This window comes from Neofelis nebulosa, chromosome X (genome assembly GCF_028018385.1).
Source record: "Neofelis nebulosa isolate mNeoNeb1 chromosome X, mNeoNeb1.pri, whole genome shotgun sequence".
NCBI lineage: Eukaryota > Metazoa > Chordata > Mammalia > Carnivora > Felidae > Neofelis > Neofelis nebulosa.
In genome coordinates this window covers 7377668-7398709 of record NC_080800.1, presented here as the reverse complement: position 1 = coordinate 7398709, position 21042 = coordinate 7377668, and the positions used below count along the sequence as shown (strand labels likewise).

General features: G+C 51.6%; 1 protein-coding gene across 4 annotated transcripts in view; it reads right to left on the bottom strand.

The window, feature by feature from the left end:
- CLCN4 (chloride voltage-gated channel 4) overlaps window positions 1-21042 on the bottom strand; it is a 63410-nt gene that overhangs the window by 4717 nt on the left and 37651 nt on the right. For all 4 annotated transcript variants that reach the window (XR_009257354.1, XM_058714836.1, XM_058714838.1 and 1 more), the window contains 6 exons: window positions 17592-17798; window positions 17383-17463; window positions 15861-16406; window positions 14001-14187; window positions 12133-12531; window positions 4893-5109 (listed from right to left, as the gene is read on the bottom strand). Coding sequence is in view for 3 of the 4 variants with exons in the window: in XM_058714836.1 (XP_058570819.1) it covers window positions 4893-5109; window positions 12133-12531; window positions 14001-14187; window positions 15861-16406; window positions 17383-17463; window positions 17592-17798 (1637 nt within the window). In the remaining variant the exon portion in view is untranslated. The remainder of the gene's footprint in view (window positions 1-4892; window positions 5110-12132; window positions 12532-14000; window positions 14188-15860; window positions 16407-17382; window positions 17464-17591; window positions 17799-21042) is intronic.

Genomic DNA, 21042 nt, shown 5'->3' with positions numbered 1-21042 from the left:
GCTCTAATAAAAAATAGTCTGTTAATTAGGGGCGCCTGGGTGGCTCAGTCGGTTGAGCGTCCAACTTCGGCTCAGGTCATGATTTCGTGGTTCGTGGGTTCGAGCCCCGCGCCGGGCTCTGTGCTGACAGCTCAGAGCCTGGATCCTGCTTCAGATTCTGTGTCCCCCTCTCTTTCTCTCTGTGCCCCTCCCCGGCTCACAGTCTGTCTCTCTGCGTCTCCAAACTAAATAAACATTAAAAAAATTTTTTAATAAAAAAACAAAAATAGTTTTCGGGGGGCATCTAACTCAGTTAAGCATACTACTCTCGATTTCAGCTCAGGTCATGATGTCACCGTTTGTGAGTTCAAGCACTGCGTCGGGCTCTGTGCTGACAGCTCGGAGCCTAGAGCCTGCTTCACATTCCGTGTCTCCCTCTCTCTCTGTCCCTCCCCCGCTCACGCTCTGTCTCACTCTGTCTCTCAAAAATAAATAAATGTAACCCAAAAAATAGTCCATTAATTAAAGAAAACACCCTTGTGGGAGAAACGTGGTTGCCTGAAGGGAGAGGGGTGCTGGTGAAGAAGGATAAAGCCAGGAATTGTTTTCTGTCCCAGCTGTTTAGAGTCACTTGGCTTCAACTGAGTTCAGAGATGACCTGAAATACATTTCTAAAATTTGTCAGAACGCAGTAAAGCAAGATGCTGTCCTACTAAAGCCGCCCGGAGGACTTAGCTCGGGCCGCCGTAACAGCACCCCACAGATGAGGTGGCTCAACAACAGAAATGACTGTTCTCACGGTTCCCAAGACTAGAAGGCCCGGGTCAAGGTGGTGGCAGGTTTGGGGTCTCCGGAGGCCTCTCTCCTTGGCTTGCAGACAGCCACCTTCCTGCCGTGTCCTCACAGCCCTGCTGCCTCTTCCTCTTCTTCTAAGGACGCCAGTCTTATCAGATTAGGGCCCCGGCCTCACGCCCTCACTCACCCTTACCTCTTAAGGACTCCATCTCCAAACACGGTCATGCTGCAGGTTAGGGCTTCAACATAGGAATCTGGGGGGATACAATTCAGTCCCCAGCCGTTCTTCCACTGCATTTAAAATCAAAAAGGGACAGGAAACAGGAGAGCAGCTTATGCCTACAATCGCCACTAGCAGAGGTGTGGTGGGAAGACAAACGGGAGGGGTGTGAGCAGTCGGGTCCGCAGAGACAGGGCGCCGACAGGGCGCTCGTCCGTCTGCGTGAGGCAGGGAGGGCTCTGCTGCTGGCGATCGCAAGCAGACCGTGTCTCAACCGACACCGCTCTTTTGTCCTCGGACGTTTTCTTTCTTTTCTTTTCTTAACATTTATTCATTTTTGAGAGACAAAGAGAGAGCACAAGTCGGGGAGGAGCAGAGAGAGAGGGAGACACAGAATCCGAAGCCGGCTCCAGGCTCCGAGCTGTCAGCACAGAGTCCGACGCGGGGCTCGACGCCACGAACCGCGAGATCATGACCTGAGCCGAAGTCGGTCGCTCAACCGACTGAGCCCCCCGGACGCCCCTGTCCTCGGACGTTTTCTACTTGAAAGCCTGGCTCAGGACATTCCCCTCTAGAACACCTGGGTAGTACCACCTGAACTGGAGTGTGTCCACATTCCCTAGTAGATGACAAACTCCCTGGCTTTATTAGTTTTCAGACACCTCTTGAGCTTTCTCCGGGTCTCAAACAGATGCTCAGTAAGATGGTGATTAAGGCAGTGTTGCTTTGAAAAACTTTGACCTGCTCGTGTTTGCAGAGCCATAGGGATTCTATTCCACGAGCCCCTCCCTTATCCCCGAGGCCTGGTTCTGTTGCCCCACCTTCACCAGGGAGCAGTCCAGGCAGCCTTCCCTTAAAGCTCTGTAACTATAGCACTTCCAAGTCAAGCTGCTCACAACACTCCCGGGGACATGCGACTTCAGGAGCTGCCTCGGCCTCAGGCCTAAATTGTGCCTTGGCCTGCAACAGCAATCGCTGCGAAAGAAGAAAGCTCAACATCTACAAGAAGGAGGCAACATCAAACCCGGCGGAGATCATTAGTGGCGTGAAATGTCCTATTTGGCTAAAGTCAAGTGTTCAAACTTCCAGCCCCTTTGGGGAGTGGCCAATCTATGACCGTGAACGTATGAGATGAGGGTAGCCAGGCTCTTCTGAGAAGGCCATCCGTCCAAGTCCCGGGGGCCCGCCTAGCAGACTCAGGGAAGGCGGACACAACGTCCCCTGCCCGCCTGCCCTTTCGATATCCTCTGGGGGGAAGACCCCACCCAAATGCAGTCTCCGCCACCGGAAGTTCCCAGACTCGGGCATTCTGGGGACAAAGACTTCCATGGTTCCTGGTCTGGCTTCAAGACTACCTTGGACCCCCAGGCCCCGAGAAATCCTGCAGACGATGCAGGTCGACAGGGCGAGCTGGGGCTCTCCCCGCGAGCAGGGAAGGCACATGGTGACGGAATACATCAAAAACGCGAGCTGGCTCAAGACATGCCTGTCCTGGCTGAAAGCCCGAGGAGATGAAAGGCCCGCAAACAAGGATCCCTTGCCAGCAGTAACGTATCAGCATCTGTGTTTGTTTAAAATATGTAGAGCGAGAGAGAGTGCGATTTTGTTTTCTCGCAGAACATTCGGAGCCAATTTCGGCACCCAGATCCTCACAGGAAAACCTCATGGGGCTGCGTGAGGTGTGAGCGGGCGTTAAGGGCAGAATTTCCTGCCAGAACTGGAAATTCCACGATAACTGACATTGGATTATTATTTTAAAGGAAAAGAGAAACTGCTATGCACTTGAGACTCGGCGGGTGATCACAGTGGTATTTATGCCGAGCACTAGAAATTCAAGTATGTAGATGGGCTTCAGGGTTTTGCAAAGTGGAGTCCTGACCGGCAGCAGCACCGGGGAGCTTGCCAGAAATATATATTCGCAGGCCCCTCCCAGACCTAAGGGATCAGTCACTGCAGTGGACCCAACACTCCCGGTTTAACCTGGAGCTTGAATCCCCAGGGGGATTCTGCGATCCACCGAGTTCCTTTCAAATACACCAGCGGAAGTGATCTCTAGCCCCAAACATGTATTTATTCCTTACTGATCGTCCCTCCTGTGTGCAAGACACCCGCCCTGGCTGCAGCCAGAGCTGAGGACGCTCGTCGCGTGGGCTGGGAATTCTCGGGGTCAGTGCGCACATACGGCCCCTCGTACAGCCCGACGCTGCTGTGGCCGGGACAGCAGGAAGGAAACGAGGGAACCAGGAGCACTCACGTGGCTATTCCCAGGCATCCAGTCCCCGGTCACTCAATTCCACGGCTGGTGACATTTTGGGCCAGTGACTCTTTGTTGCAACGGGGGCCGTCCCATGCCTCTACCCACTAAATGCCAGGAGCATCCCCTGTCCAGTTGTGACACCCAAAATCTTAGGGGGGAGCAAAATCGCCCTGGTCTAGAACCGTCGGGTCAAACTGGAGCATGGGCTCTGCAACGTAAACTACGTTAGGGAGTTAAGGCCCTGAGTGCACTTAGGGGCCGGAGTCTCCAGGACCCATGCCCCGGCTCTTCTCAGTCTACAGAGGAATAAGCCGGGCAGCCGACCCTATGCTCCAGGCCACCCTCACTCAGCCAATCTCATCCCCCACCGAAGCTGCTGAAGCCGTGGGATTCGGGGAGCACCGCGGAGCCCAAAGAATGGCCCTCGAGGCGCCGCACCTCTCCCGCCATCATGAACCTTTGATCTTCGAAATGCCAGTTTCCCGGTCTGCGGTTACACAAAGCAAGAGGTACACCGCCGCCGCGGCAGAGACGATGCCACGGGGCCGCCAAATCTCTCAGCTCTACAGTAACCGTTGTTGTGAAAACGCGAGGTTGTTTTGAGCAGACTGCTATATTAGGGAACAATTTGAGCAATTTGAGCACGATGTGAACTCCACATTTGCATGTGGGTGATTTCATCCGGGAGACGTTCCAGGTGCGTGCAGAAAACTGCACCCAGCTGAAGCCAGGGGCACAGGAATACAGCCCACCCTTGGACAACACGGGTTTGGGCTGCTGAGGTCCACTTATATGCGGATTTGTTTCAAGAAGTACAGTGCGGTACTATAAACGTTGGGTCTCTTCCCTAGGATTTTCTTACTGACGCTTTCTCTGGCTTACTTACCGTAAGAACACGGTATATAATACATAGAACAGACAAAATACGTGTTAATCGACTGTTTACGTTATCGGTGTGGCTTCGGGTCAACGGCAGGCTCTCGGTAGCTACGGTTCTGGGGATTCAAAAGTTCTACGTGATCTCTGACCGCGCGGGAATTTGGCGCCCCCAGCCCGGTGTCGTGCGAGGTCCGACTGTACAGCGCTCGCAAGCTGCAGCCGTCACGACACCTACGTCTACAAAAAAACTTCAAGTCGTCTTCAAGGTAAAGTGCTACCGTTGTTGTAGTATTTGTGTTTTCCTGACCATCTAACGTGCAAAAGCCGTGCTACTTTTTATCAGGTTTCCATCGTGTGTGCGTGCGCACGCGCCACCGTGGCGTGTTGCACGCACAACCCTGTTTTTCTCATCAGCCCGTGCTTCGTAGCTCCCTGCACGGGGGCCTGGGCTGCGAGGAATGCGCTCCTCCCCCTTCTGACCTACCTTCAGCCTCAGGCCAGACGGCCCCCCCGCCCCCCCCCCCCCCCACCAAAGCCCTCTCGCACCTTCCCGGGCCCCGCGCCAAGCTCCCAAAGCTCCCGGTCACGGTCAGGTCCTGCTCGGCGCGCTCTCTTGCCGCAGCTTCCCGACGCCCTGTCCCAAGTACCCGTCGGCCCCGGGGCAACCTCGAGGCCCTGCACGGCCGTGGCCGTGTCTCATTCCTCTTGTTCTCAGAGTGCGGCCCCAGCACACAGCCCGTCCGCGCCTGTCCGGCCACTCACCCGCTGCGCGTCACCAGGCACTGCCGGAGCCCCAGTTTCCGGAAGATGTCCACCACCGTCTCCATGGGGGTATGGTCCGTGACCGTGAACGGGCTGAGGTTTAGGACGCGCCGCAGCTTCAGGGGGTGCGGGCTGTTGGCCGGCAGCTCGGGCGGCTCCTCCGTGAAGTACATGATGGAGTTGCTCACGATGCCCTCCTGCCTCTGTCTGGCGTTCTCTGCAATGGGCGAGCGGGAACGATAAGCCACACGAGGGCCCGTGCTTAGCAACTCCGTCGGCCCCGCACCCGCACCGACACACGTCTGCCCTCCATCCACATCCTAGACCCCCACAGGGAAGGGGTTCAGAGGGCGAACGCCACATTCCTAAGGAGGGGCTGCAGCCAAACATCTGTAAAATCGGCATCTCTCTGAAGCGAGTGCCCTACGAGGGGCCCCACGCCGTGACCTGATCGTTCACTGCCAAAGTCTCGACACGCGGGCTTGAGCAGGGTGGCTTCTTGGGGAGAACGTGCTGCCTCCTCCCGGCCTCCAGGGCCCTCCACCCTTGCTTTCCTAACAGTCCCTCACCTCATCATGGGCCCAGGTTGGACGTGACAAGAAGCCTTGCTGAGCTGCCCGACGACCCTAATAAGTTGGGGTTTTTTTCTTACAAACTGACTTTTAACTGGCCCAAGTGGCATTATGAATCCTGAGAGGAAAAAAACCATAGGACCATCCCAGGCTCCCAGCCCAGAAATGCAGCTCAATCCCAAATATGACCCTTGGGACCAAAGAAATAACCCCAGAAAAGCCACCTTCCCCCCACCTCTCGGATCTCCTCTCTTAAAAATGGACCGTGTTGGGGATTCCTCAAAGAAAGATGGTAAAACTGTGATGGTAACAATTAGCCTCTTTCTATCTGTAGGCAAGGCCACGCGAAAGCCAGCTGAAGAGAAGCAGGGTAACAGGAACTCGTTAGAAACACAGCTTTCTGCAGCACTAGAAGCCCAGGCTATTTTAAGTCACACATGAAATAAATCCATCGGTCTCAAGATATTTCTCCAAGGCGATTTTCCTTCTGTTGGAATTTTAATCTTTCTTTTGGTTCATGGGAAAAGGTTAGGAAAAATGTAGTGTGAGGCCTGCCTTAAAATGGATCCTGGTTTCGATAATACATTTCTTGCCTTCTCAAAGACTACTATTCACCTATATTGTTCTTTGAAAAATAAAATTCTCACTGCCTGCTCTCAGGCCATTTATTGCAATAGTACTCTAATGGAAAACTGGCAGCATTCGGGGTCAGGCTGAGTTTGAAAAGGGGTCTCTGTTCAAAAGGGGAACAGAGGGCCCCCTGGGCAAATGCCGGCACATGACGTCACATCACGCACACTGCACCTTTCTCTCCTCCATCGAGATGGTTCCGGCCGGAGGCACTGAGGCGAGGATACAACGGTCAGCACGGACTCGGGCTCACTTTCACAGACCGACCAAGTCTCTGAAAGGCCCACCTGACAAGAACGCCACCTGCTCCAACGGTCAGGTTGACTGGGTCGAGGATGGATCCTTCTCAGCCCTGGATCAAGCCACAAACCTCAGTCGAGAACTGAACACGTGATTCGCTGAACCCCTTGTAAGACCCAATACGGCTTCGTGAGCTGTCCAGTCCACTTGTTGAAATGAATACCCACCCTGTAGATTTCCTCTGAATCTCCCGATCGGGTTAGAAGCCCTGATTCTAATAGCAGCTAGTTCAGTGATTTCTGGCTCACCAGTACATTCCCAGTGCCTGGACGATGCCTGGTATCCAGCAGGCACAAAACAGATATCCGCCAAACGCACGCATCACTAAGCGAATGAATGAGTGAGTAGGTCTCCTGAGTGTCTGGCGGACGCGGGTCCCATGTAGAACCATGTAGAACCCAGCCCATCCCACGTAGGAGGTGCTGCGAAGGAAAGCCCACGAACGAGAATCAAAGGCGTCGGCCGGCGTCCGAGCCGGAGACGTGAGCTATGCTCCCTGTCACTCTAAGAGTGGCGACTGCCGCTCTCTCCGGAAGGGTCTGTCAGGCCACTCTGGAATTCTGTTATCGGGACTTATCTCAATGTTCAGACTTTGGGGGCGGGGGTGCTCTGGCCAGTAACAGAAGAACCAGCAAGAAAGCTTTTTGCATCGTTCTGCTGGGGGGAGCCATCTACTCCCGGCTCAGATAAGAAATCTTCACCGGTCACCAAGATGCCTACAACAAACTTCACGTTGTGCGCTCACAGGGGGCACAGCCTGGCTACTGCCATCCCTGTCCTGCCGGCTCCCAGAGCTGTTCCAGTACATGGTGCGTGCACAAGAAATAGTCCCCGTGGGAAAGCTTAAACCAACTTCCCGCCCAGGGGATGATCCCGTGCTACCAAGAGTGTAGACTCCCAGACCCCAGGGAGCCATGAAGACTCGTGTCGGAAAAAAAAAAAACAAAGCAAAACCAAACAAAAAAAGCCCCAGGTTTACACATGTAGAAGACCTAAAAGACAAGAAGGAAATGCACTAAACATTATTAACCATGGCTTTCCGTGGTCTTGAGAAAGTGGGTATCTTTTTTTTCCCCTTTTACTTCTGATTTCCCCAATATTCTATGAGTATGCATTACTTTTAAAAATAAAAATGTAATAGAGGCATCTGGGCGGCTCAGTCAGTTGAGCATCTGACTTAGGCTCGGGTCATGATCTCACGGTTCGGGAGTTCGAGCCCAGCGTCGGGCTCTGTGCTGACAGCTGGGAGCCTGGAGCCTGCTTCCGATTCTGTGTCTCCCTCTCTCTCTGCCCCTCCCCTGCTCGTGCTCTGTCTCTCTCTCAAAAACAAATAAACGTTAAAAAAATTTTAATAAATGTAATAAACTCCATTTTTAGTTGTTTTAAAGATCACTTAAACTGTTCTTAATAAAGAAGATTTGTTATATATTCTACCAGAACTAGTGTCAGTGGCCACAGCTCCTGAAAAATGAGGTACATTTTGTGAGTACTTGCTTAAGGCTATTCAACTTGACATTCCATTTTCTAGCAGACAATACCATGACAATGCCAAGTACAGATAAGAGTGCTGGTAAAGTATCATGTGGAATTTAAGATACCAAACAGATGAACATAAGGGAAGGGAAGCAAAAATAATATAAAAACAGGGAGGGGGACAAGACATAAGAGACTTTTTTTATTTTTGTAATGTTTATTTTTGAAAGAGAGAGAGAGACACACAGAGCACAAGTGGGGGAGGGGCAGAGAGAGAGGCAGACACAGAACCCGAAGCGGGCTCCAGGCTCTGAGCTGTCAGCACAGAGCGCGATGTGGGGCTCGAACCCACAAACTGTGAGATCCTGACCTGAGCCTAAGTAGGACGCTTAACTGACTGAGCCACCCCAGCGCCCCCATGAGAGATGTTGAAATATAGAGAACACACTGAGGGTTGCTGGAGGGGTTGTGGGTGGGAGGATGGACTAAATGGATGAGGGGCACTGAGGAGAAAGCTTGTTGGGATCAGCACTGGGTGTTATACGTTGGGGATGAACCACTGGATTCTGCTCCTGAACTCATTACTGCACTATATGCTAACTAACTTGGATGTACATTTTAAAAAAATAAAAAATAAAAAATAGGGTGCTGGTAAATTTCACAAACTATGACAGACCAAGAAATTTTAAGACTGGAAATAATCATATATTCAGTAGGCTATTATCATGGCTCCACAGCAACGGTTCTCAACGGGGAGCAATGCTGCCCCCACCCTTAGGGGATGTTTGGAAATATCTGGAGACATTTTTGGTCCTCATAACTGGGGGATGGTGTTGCTACTAGCACCCAGTGATGGGAGACCAAGGGTGCTGCTAAACGTCACTCGGTGCCCAGGACAAGCCCTCACACAAAAGAATGATCCAGCTCCAGATGTCAATGGTGTTAAGGTTGAGAAGCTCTACTTTAGAGTAACATGTTTTTAGAGAGATAATACTCGACCATCCCGTTCATCAGAAATGCTCCCATATGACAGATGTAATTAACTTGAAAGGTTAAAATGGAAAACCGAAAGCAACCGGAGTGGTGGCCAGTACAAAGATGGGATTACAAAAAAACTATCTCGAGGAAAAAGCAGAGGATGTTATGATAAGTTACAGTTTGCCGCGGCATGGAGAAGTCCCTCTGTACATGTGTGTTAAGCCCATCAGAAAGCAGGTGATACCGCCGCTCTCCGTGGCCTATTCCAATCATCAACGGCCCTCCCAGGAAGAAACCGCTTTATCCCTAAATAGCCCTTCCAACAGATCTGACACTTTGTTCGGTTCTGGCCGTAGATCCCTTTCTGTAAGTAAGCATCTTCCACATGCTAGAGAATCATCATTAAATCATCCACCAGATGAAAAAAAGGAGCGTTCCCTTAACTCTTGCCTGTGACTCCAACTTTCCATCCCTTTAATCATCCTTGCGGCTTCCCGCTGAGTCCTCTCTGAACCCGTCCTCACCTAATTGCAGAATTCAAGACTAGAAGAGTCTGAGCCCTGCTGAGCACAGAAGGAGCCTCATATTTGCAAATGGCACTGAAAGGCAAAGTCCCATTTACTGGGAATTTGAACGAGGGTCACACGCGGCCCCATGTGTCAGTACGTGATGGGGGAAGTGGGCCGTGTGTCCTACGCGGGGCTAACGAATCGCTCTTTTAACGAGGACGACGGCTATGGTTCGGCATTCCAGAGATGTTTGAAAATAACAAAACGTTTTCGGCTTCGTGTGAGCAGCTGCTATGATTTTAACAGGATACGTAAGAAAAATCCTCATTTGCCTCAGTTAGCGTTCTTACACAGGCTGTCTGGGATCTACCTGTCTAGAATCTCTGCTAATTCCCCTGCAAATGGAACTGGCATGAGACAGTCACTAGCGAAATGCTAAGGTCATACTTCTCTCTTCATGAAAGGTCACATGATTCTGCAAATACCGGTCACATATTTCTTCACCCGAGCACAGGGACTCCTCTGTTTCCACAGATCAGGAAAACAGTTTTTCTGATTGCTCAGAGCGAAACACTCCTCGCCTTTCCACAAACCATGTAAACAGCAGCTTCTATACTATTATCGGTCTGATCGAAAGCATACAGGTACTATTTACCCGGCGCGTTGCCTCTTCAGACATTCCAAACATAGCTTCTAAGAGAGCGCTCCGTCGGCAAGCTTAAATTTCTTCTCTAACCGGTTGATGACAATTACTGCTTCCCACTTGATTACGGTAATGGCTTTCAGCGAAATTAGTAAGCTGTCTCTTAGCAGGTGTGCCTGGAGCTACACAATAGGTAATGGAGCCGGTGACATTTATTACTTTAGTTTTTAAATTTCAACCTTTGCTTAAAAGATTTGAGGGACTGAATGGATTTTTAAAGGCTGCTGATTACATTATTTTAAAACAAACCCTACCCTACTCATACAGCTTAAAACAGATCCCGTTATCTATAAGGCAATATTTACGCCCAAAGGCACCTACCTGTTAAGCGACAGGACCTATAATAAAGAGAAGCATCACTGAGCACGTAAGCACAAATTAAAGGACACGGCTTATCGAAACTTATTTTTATAAAGCCTTTGGCGAAGATACCTTAAAGCTATTTTGTTAACGTTTATTTATTTTTGAGAGAGAGAGAAGACACGCGTGCACGTGGAGGAGAGGCAGAGAGAGAATCCGAAGCAGGCTCTGTGCCCTCAGTGCAGACTCCGATGCGGAACTCGAACTCACGACCCCGAACCCTGAGATCGCGACCTGAGCTGAAGTCTGACTTAACCCACAGGGCCACCCAGGCGCTCCTAAAGATATTTTAAAAGCTATTTAACATCACAAAGAGATTTTAGAAACTCAAAAGGAGCCGCAGAGATAGTTAACCAAGGGCAGGGAAAAGCAAACGGTCATCTGGCGGAGGTGTGTTCCCAGTGGGCGTTCTGCAAGCCGACCGCGCCAGTCCCCCTGGCGAACTTAGGTACGCTGGAAGACAGGGTACGTGGTAAAGTCATCAAGTGTCCACAGGGGCCGTGCCTCGGGCCTACCGTGGGCTGCCGGAACCAGGAGCAGATCATGGGAGCAGGCGTGCTGAGCCAGACGGCACTTGTACTGGCCACATGCCACGGGTGGGACCCCACCCCGAGGGGGCCTCCAAGCTCACTGCCCTCCTTCTTAGGTCTCCACGTGCCTCACACCCAGACCTTTCTCTTGGGAATCCTTCTACCTCCCGCCCCCCTTTCCGTGCAGGCACCCCTAGGCTGACGTCCCCGCAGGCTTGCTTCTCGGACCTATGGGTCTCTGGCACCGCCCCCCCCCCGCCCCCCCCCGCCCCGCCCCCGGGCGTCATCCACTCACTCCTCTCCCAACTCCACAGCCTGCCCCTCAGCCCAGCAGAGTTCACTTAGCGCACAGGGAGGAAGAGCACCACGGGGAACTGACCCACGAGGGTCTCGAACTAGTGGGATGGGACATAACGCCACCAAGCAAAGTGAAGGGCTTGTGTGGTGCCCGGCGGGGGGACGGGGTGAGGCATCTGAGACAAAGAACTCACCACGGAAGTCGGTAAGCCCGCCTGAAAGCCTGTGTCCCAGACCAGCTTGCCTGGGGCCGGGCCGGGCTCTCACACCTCAGTCCTCGCCCAGCTCTACCTGACAACTCCCTAAAAGAGGCGGCAGCCGCAGCCGGCCACCTAGCAGCAGTGGGCCCCTCGGCTGCGTGCAAACTCGGCGCTCATTTTCCAGCCAAGCACGTCTCTCCCTAGGCGTCGTCCCTGCCAGTGGGACCTGAGGACCAGCAGCATCAGCATTAACCAGGAGCTCGGGAGAAATGTGTGTGTGTGTGGCGGGGGGGGGGGGGGGGGGGGGGGGAGCCTGGGTGGCTCAGTCGCTCGGGCGTCCGCCCCTCGATTTCGGCTCAGGTCACGCCCACGTCGGGCTCTGTGTTGAGCGTGGGGCCTGCCTGGGATCCTCACTCTCTCTCTCTCCCTCTGCCCCTCTCCCCCAATCGCACGCTCTCTCTCTCTCAAATTAAAAAAATATATACGCAGAGTCTTGGGCCCCACCCCAAATCTACTGAATCGGAATCTGCATTTCCACCAGATGCCCAGGGGATGTGAATGCGAAATGCGCAGAGCCCCTGGGTTCGAGCCCTCCGGCCTCTGCACTCTACCTCCTTTGAGAATTCAGGGGCTACAGAGGCTATCGTTCCCCTCTGAGTACATCACGAACTCCCCTCTCTTTACTCACTTATTGCAAGAATCAGCTCCCTCCTCTGGGCAAATCCGATGAGGCGCTCGGAGTCCCTGGAGACCACCACCGGGAAGCCGTTGTAGTCGGTCTCCTTGATGAGCGTCTCCACGTCCTCCACGGTCATGCTGTCCTGGGTGAGCACGGACAGAGGTGGCTCTCCGCGCCGTGGCCGCATGACGTCAGTGGCCAGCGTGCGATGGGTGAACTCATCCTTCACGTCCAGAAACGGGTACCCGTTTAAGTGGATATGAGCCTCGTAGATGCCTTCTTTCCCAAAGGCATCGGCCACCCACTTGCTGGTCACGGCTGCCGCCATCAAGGGCACAATGTACTCTAGGCCACCCGTTAATTCAAACATGATGACCACCAACGACACCGTCATCCTGGTAACCCCGCCTGCAACCGAAGAGAAGAGTACAGTTCTGAAAGCCCATCTCCGGGCCCTCACGAGGGCATGAACTATGGAAATGGACAAGCTGGCTATAAATGCTCCTGACACCTATTCTGAAGAAACGGTCGTCCAGGTTGCCCATGGCGGGCCTCTGCAACGGAGGCCAGGCTGTCAAATGCGGCCTTACCTCAGGGAGCCGTAAGTCACTTCTGATGGGGGGGGGGGGGGAGGGCTTTTCTTCAGTGAGGGACAACAGGACTGTCTGTCTACCCAAGACCACGTGCCTGGCTCTTTGGAAGGGGATCCTATGTGGGCTATGCAGGTTTCTGACACAGCCAATGTGGCTCTTTTCCACAACCCCACGAGCTAGAAAATTGTAGAGATTCGTAGGAGCTGCAGACAGGAGAGGGACCCAACTCTGTGTCCCTCGGTATTTAAAAGGAGACTCCATACCAACTCCTACTAATCACCCAATGAGCTTACACTGGGCTTTCTCGAGCTCAGCACTAGGAACACTTGGGGCTGGATCGTTCTTTGATGTCGGGGCTGCACTGTGTACTCTGGAATGTTTAGCAGCACCCCTGGCCACCACCCACTAGATGCTAGTAGCACCGCCCCCGTAGGTTGACAACCGGAAAGGACTCCGTTGTCCAGGGCTCTTGAGAGACACAGGTGGTCCCAGGTGAAAACCACTCTTCTAGATGGTACAGCTGCAAGATGGAGACTCCATCACCCTGGGCCCTGCATGATGGAGTGGAGAAAAGCCCTCTAATAAGTCACATCACACACACACTCACACACACACACACACACACACACACACACAGAGTTGATTCTCACTGTTCGTGGTGGCTATGATCTATAAAGTTGCCACGAACACTGTATGAGCAAACACTCAATCACTGCCCTATGGGAAACGTAAGGTTAGGTTTCTGCGAGTTTCTGGTCACAACATTTTTGTGAACCAATCAACACCGAACCTTATTTTATGTGCATTTCTGTTTAAAGACACCTTATCTAGGACGTGTAGATGACTCGTTAACATTGAACTCACAGCCAAGAGCACCGTAACTCGTGCCCGAAGGGAGTTCTCCACACCCCTATTTTCTCTGCAAGCCACGTCCCAGCCTTCCTGTGCTTCGGGTCACCAGACAGCACTGTGGCTGGAGGCCATTTAAAACAGCAAAATCATTAACCGAAAGCATAAAAACGCCAAAACATGGCACTAAATAGACCACGGAAAGGAAAGGATACTCGTGCACAGTATACAAGAGTCGACTGCACATCCCGAGTGAGATACACACCTTGGTGCGCTAAGCCACGGAGATTTAGGGCTTTCCTTGTGACGGCAACGCGAGCTTGCCTATCCTGAGAATGCCAGCACTCGAGTCCCTGCCTTCCTTCTCGCCGGTGCCCGGAGCCACAGCAGCCCATGCGCTCCGTGCAGCCCGCACCATCCCCCCGGGGGCTGTACCTAGGCAGGCGGCGGCTCCCACCATTGCGTAAAGTCCGGGGGTGACGCAGTCCGCTCCGGGCCTGCACCAGTTCCTGAAGACGATCCAGTCGTGGTGATGGTAAGCCAGCTGCTCCACGCCGATTCCCACCATCCTGCCCGCCATGGCGCCCACAGCCATGCTGGGGATGAAGAGACCCGACGGGATCTCCGGGGGAGGGGGGAACACAGGGAAAAGAAGCATGAGTGGAGGAGTCCGCGTGTCCACACCCCACTCCCAGTGAGCGCTCCCCCCCTCAACAAGCTTGCATTTTGCCTCAGTCTTCAGAGGAGGTGCAATGCTTCCCAACAGGGGTCAGCTGGCAAAAGGCGGGACGAGTGATTTCACCCGCTGAGTCAGGCCCAGCTACTGAGACTTGGACAGGACGCACTTTTACACTTGCGTCTCCTCTCCCCGGGAAGCGGGCCTGGTTCCCCTGCTGCGCATTAAAGAATGACAAGCCCCGCTGCAAATGACAAAGTGAGCATCGGCCACTTGAGATACTCCCCACTTTCTCTCTCTCCTTGCGCGCCATTCAGATTAGCTTTTGAAATGAAATGTCAAGCCCCAGCATGAGAATGGAAAAGAAGGGCGCGCGGCCATTCACAGGTCACACAAAGCAGCTCGGAGCAGCTGCCCTGCGCCTTGCGAAGCTTTTCACGGGCCGAGCCAGGTGAAAGGCAGCAAAGAAACAGACTACGTAAACTGGCAGTAAACTGGGAGATGTCAGTGGTAGCGTGCTTCACGTTTTGCCGTGTGGAAATGCGTTTTATCGCGTGATCAGACACGCGCAACAGAACATGCCTGACTCTCCGTGTTTGCGGAGACGTCACGTGCTTGGCAATCCCGACCGGGAGTTGCCTTGATGCTCCCTCCCACACACCAGGTAAGTCTGGATCCTCGAGTACGATTTCTAGAGTTTGGGATGTTCCTGAAGAAACTTCCTTTCTGAGCTGCCCCCGATCCCTAGGCATTTAACTCGCCGTAACTGCCAAGGAGACTTCTCCCAGCAGGCACCGGAAGAGGCCGCAAACGTCTTTCTCAGATGCGCAAATAATCCACTTGCTAGGAGACGATGCGTCAGAGACAGTTGGCCGTTTAATAAAGTCCACCCATCCTTGTTCTTAAGGCAAAAATTCAGGTTCGCATTTGACCATTACACACTCAAGTACCCAGTTTCTTAGACTTTGTAAAAAGAAACAAATCCTAAAAGTCCCACACAGAAAGCAACAGTAATGAACACTACAGGGGCTCTGCAGGGTTCGAAACGTTTGGCTTCTGGTCCTGGGTGCTCATGACACAAGCGTGCGTTTTATGAAAATTCCTTGAGCTGTCCACATCTCCGTATGAACAACATACTCTGAGCCTTAGCTCCTTCACTTGTAAAGGGATTAAAATCTCTGTTTCACAGGCTGGTTTATCAAAAGCATTGCTTCTTATGGATTAAAAGAACGTCAAGTGCCCGGCACGAGAGAACGGTCAATAAAGGTCGGTTCCCCTTTCCCTTCCCATCACGATTTTATTTTTTTGGTATTTTTCTGAAGTTTACTTATGTACTTTGAGAGAGAGAGAGTACGAGAGGGCACGCGCAAGTGGGGGAGGGGCAGAGAGAGAGAGAGAGAGAGAGAGGGAGAGAGAGGATCCCAAGCAGGCTCTGCGCCGTCAGTGTGGAGCTCGAACTCAGGAACGGTGAGATCGTGACCTGAGCCACAGTCCAGAGTTGGACCCTTAACCGACTGAGCCCCCCAGGCGCCCCCATCCTGAGTTCATTTTGGCGAGCAGGGCGCTATCCCCAGAAGGACGGGAGATGCCCCCACATCTTCCTTCCCCCGTTCACTCACCTTCATGCCGAAGGTAAAGATGGTAATGACGATTTTGAAGACCAGTGCCAGGGCCAGCTGCCACATGGCTGTGTAAACCCCCACCCCGGCCGGCCGGTCCGGGATGTCGTCCACAGGCCGCGTCATGTTCGGGTCGTTGATGTAGTCACACAGCTGGGAGGACTCGAGGGCCCCACAGTCATTGAACAGCTCGGAAATGAGCTCGCTCGTGCTCCGGCGTGTGTACGGGTTCGGGTAGGCGATGATGGCGGTGACGGCGGTCACCACGATGACCTCCAGCACCGGGTACTTCCCCAGCTTGGTGGTCTTGCGCCTCCTGCACCAGGCGATGTTGCCGCGGATGAAGAGCGTTCCCCACAAGCCCCCAAAGACCCCGAGCAGGATGAAGGGGAAGAGCTCGGCCATGTACCAGGGCGTGTGATACTCCACGTAAAAGAGAACAAGGCGGCTGTTCCCAAAGGGATTGATGGATCGCAGCGTGAAGGCCGCCACCAGGGCCGCGAAAAAGGACCTCCACAAGGTCTTCAGGGGAAAGTAGTAACTGACCTGGGCCGGACAAGCAGAAAGTTAGAGACCGGCTGAAGAAAGGGCTGCGCAAAGCCCCAGCCTCCGACCCGCAGCCACCCGCTGGCGCTTAGTGTCACGGTCACACCCAGACCAAAGATGGGCAGTACTCGCTTCCTCAAACTAGGTTCAATTAGGACCAAGATGCACGAACGGAGGTATTTAAAGGACTGTGTGTCTAAAGTGGAATCGATGCTGGTCATGATGTGTTTGAGCTATTTTTTACAAGAAATGGAAATATTTCATTATACTTCTGTTTATGTCACCAAGACCCTCCTAAAGGCACATAAAGCCCCGGATTTGACTCTACAGACAACAGAACAGGTCGACGGTTGGAAAACCCTGGCCCAGCAAATGTACTTGTAGGACACAGGAGTTAAGAATGGTTTTTACATTTTTAAATGCTTGCGGGGGTGGGGGGGGGTGGGGAGGGGGGAGAACCATCTTGTGATATTTGAAATATTCAAAAGGAAAAACAATATTTTGTGACACGTGAAAATCATATAAAATCCACACTCCGGCATCCATAAGGCAAGTTTTACTGGAAGGCGGCCATGCCCATTCACGTGAGTGCTGTCTGTGGCCGCTTCCCCGCTACAATGACAAAGCCGACAGGTTCCAACCGGGACTGTAAGACCCCCCAAAGCCTAGAATAGTCGCTCTCTGGCCCTTTGCACAGAACATTTGCTGACCCCTGGAATAGATCCATTCAGCTTGCCACAACCAGAAATGCCCCACTAGGTTGGTTATGAGAAAGACTGCCAACTTCAAACAAAAAAAAAAAATTACACCGGCAATTTCTGAAATTAATACTTGAAAACAGGTATTTAACGGCAAGAACTGGGACTTCTTAATGAGCTGCGGTCAATACCCCTTGGAACACAGCCCTGAGAGCCAACTGCCGTGCCGGCCCTCCGCACCCCTGACCTCTCAGGCCACAGATCCAGCCCCATCTCACCTCCTCGAGGCTGAAAAGCACACCTCCTATTGGAGCCCCAAAGGCAACGGAAACTCCAGCAGCGGCGGCAGCCGAGAGCACCTGTAAGGCAAAGAGCGCCACGTAGGTCCCGAGACCTGTCGTGCAAACACGCGTGCGCAGGGGACACGGGGCCAGGACCTCCAGAAGAGGCTGTCACCGTGGACGGGGGTCGGGGGGAGCCTGCTCACCTCGCGCCTCTTGCCCTCGTTCTTGCTGTACTTGGAGAAAAGGCTGCTGAAGAAGTTGCCACAGCAACAGGCCACGTGCACCAGCGGCCCTTCTTTCCCGAGGCTCAGGCCCGAGGACACCACTAGCACCAGGGTGACAGTCTTGATCAGCAGGGTCCACTTCCCCAAGTAGCCCCTGATGATGAAGCCGCTCAAAATGGTCTTTATCTGAAACAGAGCACAGAGAACGAGGTGGAATGAGCCGCTTCAATGCCACAGCGAGGAAAGTGACAAGTCCCCCCTGCCCCCCGCTAGATTCACGCGATCATACCAAGGACACGCTACTTTCGTTCTGGATTTGGCTAGGATTTCATATTAACAGAATTTGTAATAGTATATAATTTTTTTTTTACTAATGATAACTTGAAACCATTCAATGCATAACAAATCTGGAGACTTTCTAAAGTAATAAGAGACCATAATGAGAACTGAAGGAGCGATTATCAGGGTCTCATTTTCTTTACGGCATTTTAACCCTGTTCACGTTATCCTCCGTCGTGTTGAAGAGAGACGTGTAGCTATTGATTTTAACTCTTAATCTTTTATTATTGAGGGACATCCAAGATAAAGAGACAGAAAGCTGGCTAACTGTGTGACAAAGCAAATAGAACAAAATGGCAACTGAACCATAGGTCGGGGTCTGCAAACTGCGGCCCATTGGCTACATCCAGCGCACTGCCTATTTCTGTATGACCCACGAACTCAGAGTGCTTTAACATTTTTAAATGGAATGTGTAAACCAGACTACTAACCTTTTACTGACAACAGTTGCTAGATTTTCCCTCTCGGTTCACAAAGCCTAAAATATGGATTCCCTGCCCTTTTACTGGAAAAGTCTGCTAACCCCTGCAGCAGGCCAGGGGCATGAGGGTTTACTGCCCAATTATTTCAACTTTTCTGAATGTTTGAAAATATTCTTAATACGATGTCAGAAAAATATGATGCTCAACATTCTAATAACGCGTCTCCAGGGGACGTAATGGTGACTACATTCAGAGTGACTCCTTGCCTTCCATAGAATCCTGCCCCCTCATACTGAAAAGGACTCTGGGACTACAGGTAGAGTCATCTTGCTCCTTTTTCAGATCTACCGCATTTTAAAAGGCCAAATAAAAGCCAAATAATGGCTTTCCTGCTAAAGGTGCGGTTTGCCTTACGCTTTTAGAATTCAACTGGATGCCAATCTCAGTGATTAATTTCATATATTGGAGTCCTCCTTACCCCAAATCCCTATTCTTTGGATCCAGAAGCATCACCAATGGGTAAGTCATTTTTTACCTTCAACTTCTCCTACAACTGGCTGAAATGGACTGAATATTTACTGTCTGAGTTGGCAATTCACAAGTCTGCAATAAGTGAGTCAGCCAATGACATCCATGGTCCGTTTCTGTTTTTCCCATCGCATAAATACATAACGGGACGATGTTATCTCTTGTCAGTGTCAGGATATTGGCATATCTTCCAAGTGCCTCCTGGTGGACATTGCTATGCCAAGAAATTAATTTCTCAAATAGCTATTACAGTCCTTCTTGAGCTTGGCGCTCGAAACCAGTGAGGACCGGCTCTCCCCCTGGAGATTTGATGCAGTTGGTCAAGTTTGATGCAGTTTGATGCGGTGTATTCTGGGCCTGGGGATTTTTACAGCCTCCCGGGTGATTCAAAAATGCAGCCCATTTCTCTGTACTCAAGGGATGGTCCCCAAACATTCTCTGGCACCACGTCACCTTTGGTGATGGGGGGGGGGGTGCGAAGTGAGCTAATCCTCAAAATTTTAAAGGTGGACGAATGGAACACTTAATTCACGGAGACAGACCAAGCGAGCGAGCGTGCAAGCACGTACCCGAAAAAGCACAAGTGGGGTGTTCTGGCGATACCATCAGACAGTGTTTCTTGAACTAGCCTTTCACTAATGGCAGACAGACTAGCGGTGGTTAAGGTGGTCTTTAACTAGTGGTGGTCGGCCTGTGTGAGCCCGCGCCCAGGGGATCTCAGATCCCTTTATTTAAGGGATGTTTTATTATGCCTGCCGCAGTCCTGCCCTTTTGTGTTGCCTCGAATAAAATTATCTATAATTTTTTGTCAGTTAGTTAATGTAGATTTGGACCCTAGGGTACAGTTTAAGAGTGTAACACCATTTAGAAAATTACAAGCATCTAAATTACCTGAGCCTCCGCCAGCCGTGACATGCGGTGAATTGAACAATGTAATAGGTATTTTGTAATTCTCTAAAATGATTTTATAAAATTGTCACGATCAAATTAGGAACTAAAGAAAGCAAATTCATTCCCAGTAAATGCCAAAAGGTAATCACTTGCTTAATATGAATTAATAGAGACCGAATCCGGTGGGGCTTTAACGAGATGTATTGCAGTGGTTCTGGGACTTGCCGGTGTTGACTGTAAAACCTTTCTGGTAAATGAACGTTGGTGTGCACGTTCGCGCTTTGCAATGGGCTGAAACATCAATTCAAAGCAACTTTTAAAAGGACATGATTTCTTCCGGAGTCAACGGTGGTTCTACGGACAAAGCAGGCAGAGGAGGGACACCGGAACCCCAAGAACTAGTGTGCACTTTTCAATGTGCCTTATACAAGAGCACGTGTTAGACAAAATAAATGTTCTGTACGTTTGCATTGCAAAAAAGGTTTCCAAAGGAATGTCCATTCTGAGCAGTTAGTCTCTTTGCTAAAACGAGGGCGCGCGGCCTTGTATCTCACTGTGAGTGAAGTCAGTTTATGTAGTCACTTGGGTCTTGACTAGGAGGTTCTTTTCCAGCACGAACCATTTACATTTCCTTTCTCCTCTGCCCCTTTCCTCCAAGAGCTGGAGTAGGTACTGCACCCCGAGGTTAGGGATTTCAAGCTCTAGTGTGAGAACAGTGAAAATTTTGCTACTACTGAGTCATGGTGACCGAAACTTCATTAGACAGCCGCCCTTGGCTTCGTGGTACTTTCAAAGATCATTGTGAGCTCTTTCATAAATTGAGAAACCAATCTGTTACAAGTTACATATGACTCAAAAGCATATTAATAAAACAAGCACCCACGTACCCGCATTTCAGATAGAAGAATGGGTACCCACGAAAGCCCCGTGTTTGTTTCCTCGGTGGAACCTTCCTCCTTCCCGAGCCCAATCGATCGTTTCCTTGCCTTCCTTTATACCATCCGCGTACGTGTGTGTCACTAAACAGGGTGCGGCTCCGTTGTGGCCGTTTGCGGACTTTGCAGAAATAGAATCACACTTCAGATATACTACTGCCCCTTTCTTCACTCGACACTGCCTCTGTGCGTTGCATCCACACCAGTGTGTGCCTTGCACGTTTGCCACATAGGAAACGTGATGCCCGACTCAGGACTTAACTCCTTTCCGGTTCAGCTGTCACAAATAGATGCCCGCTTTGGACAAGACCAAGT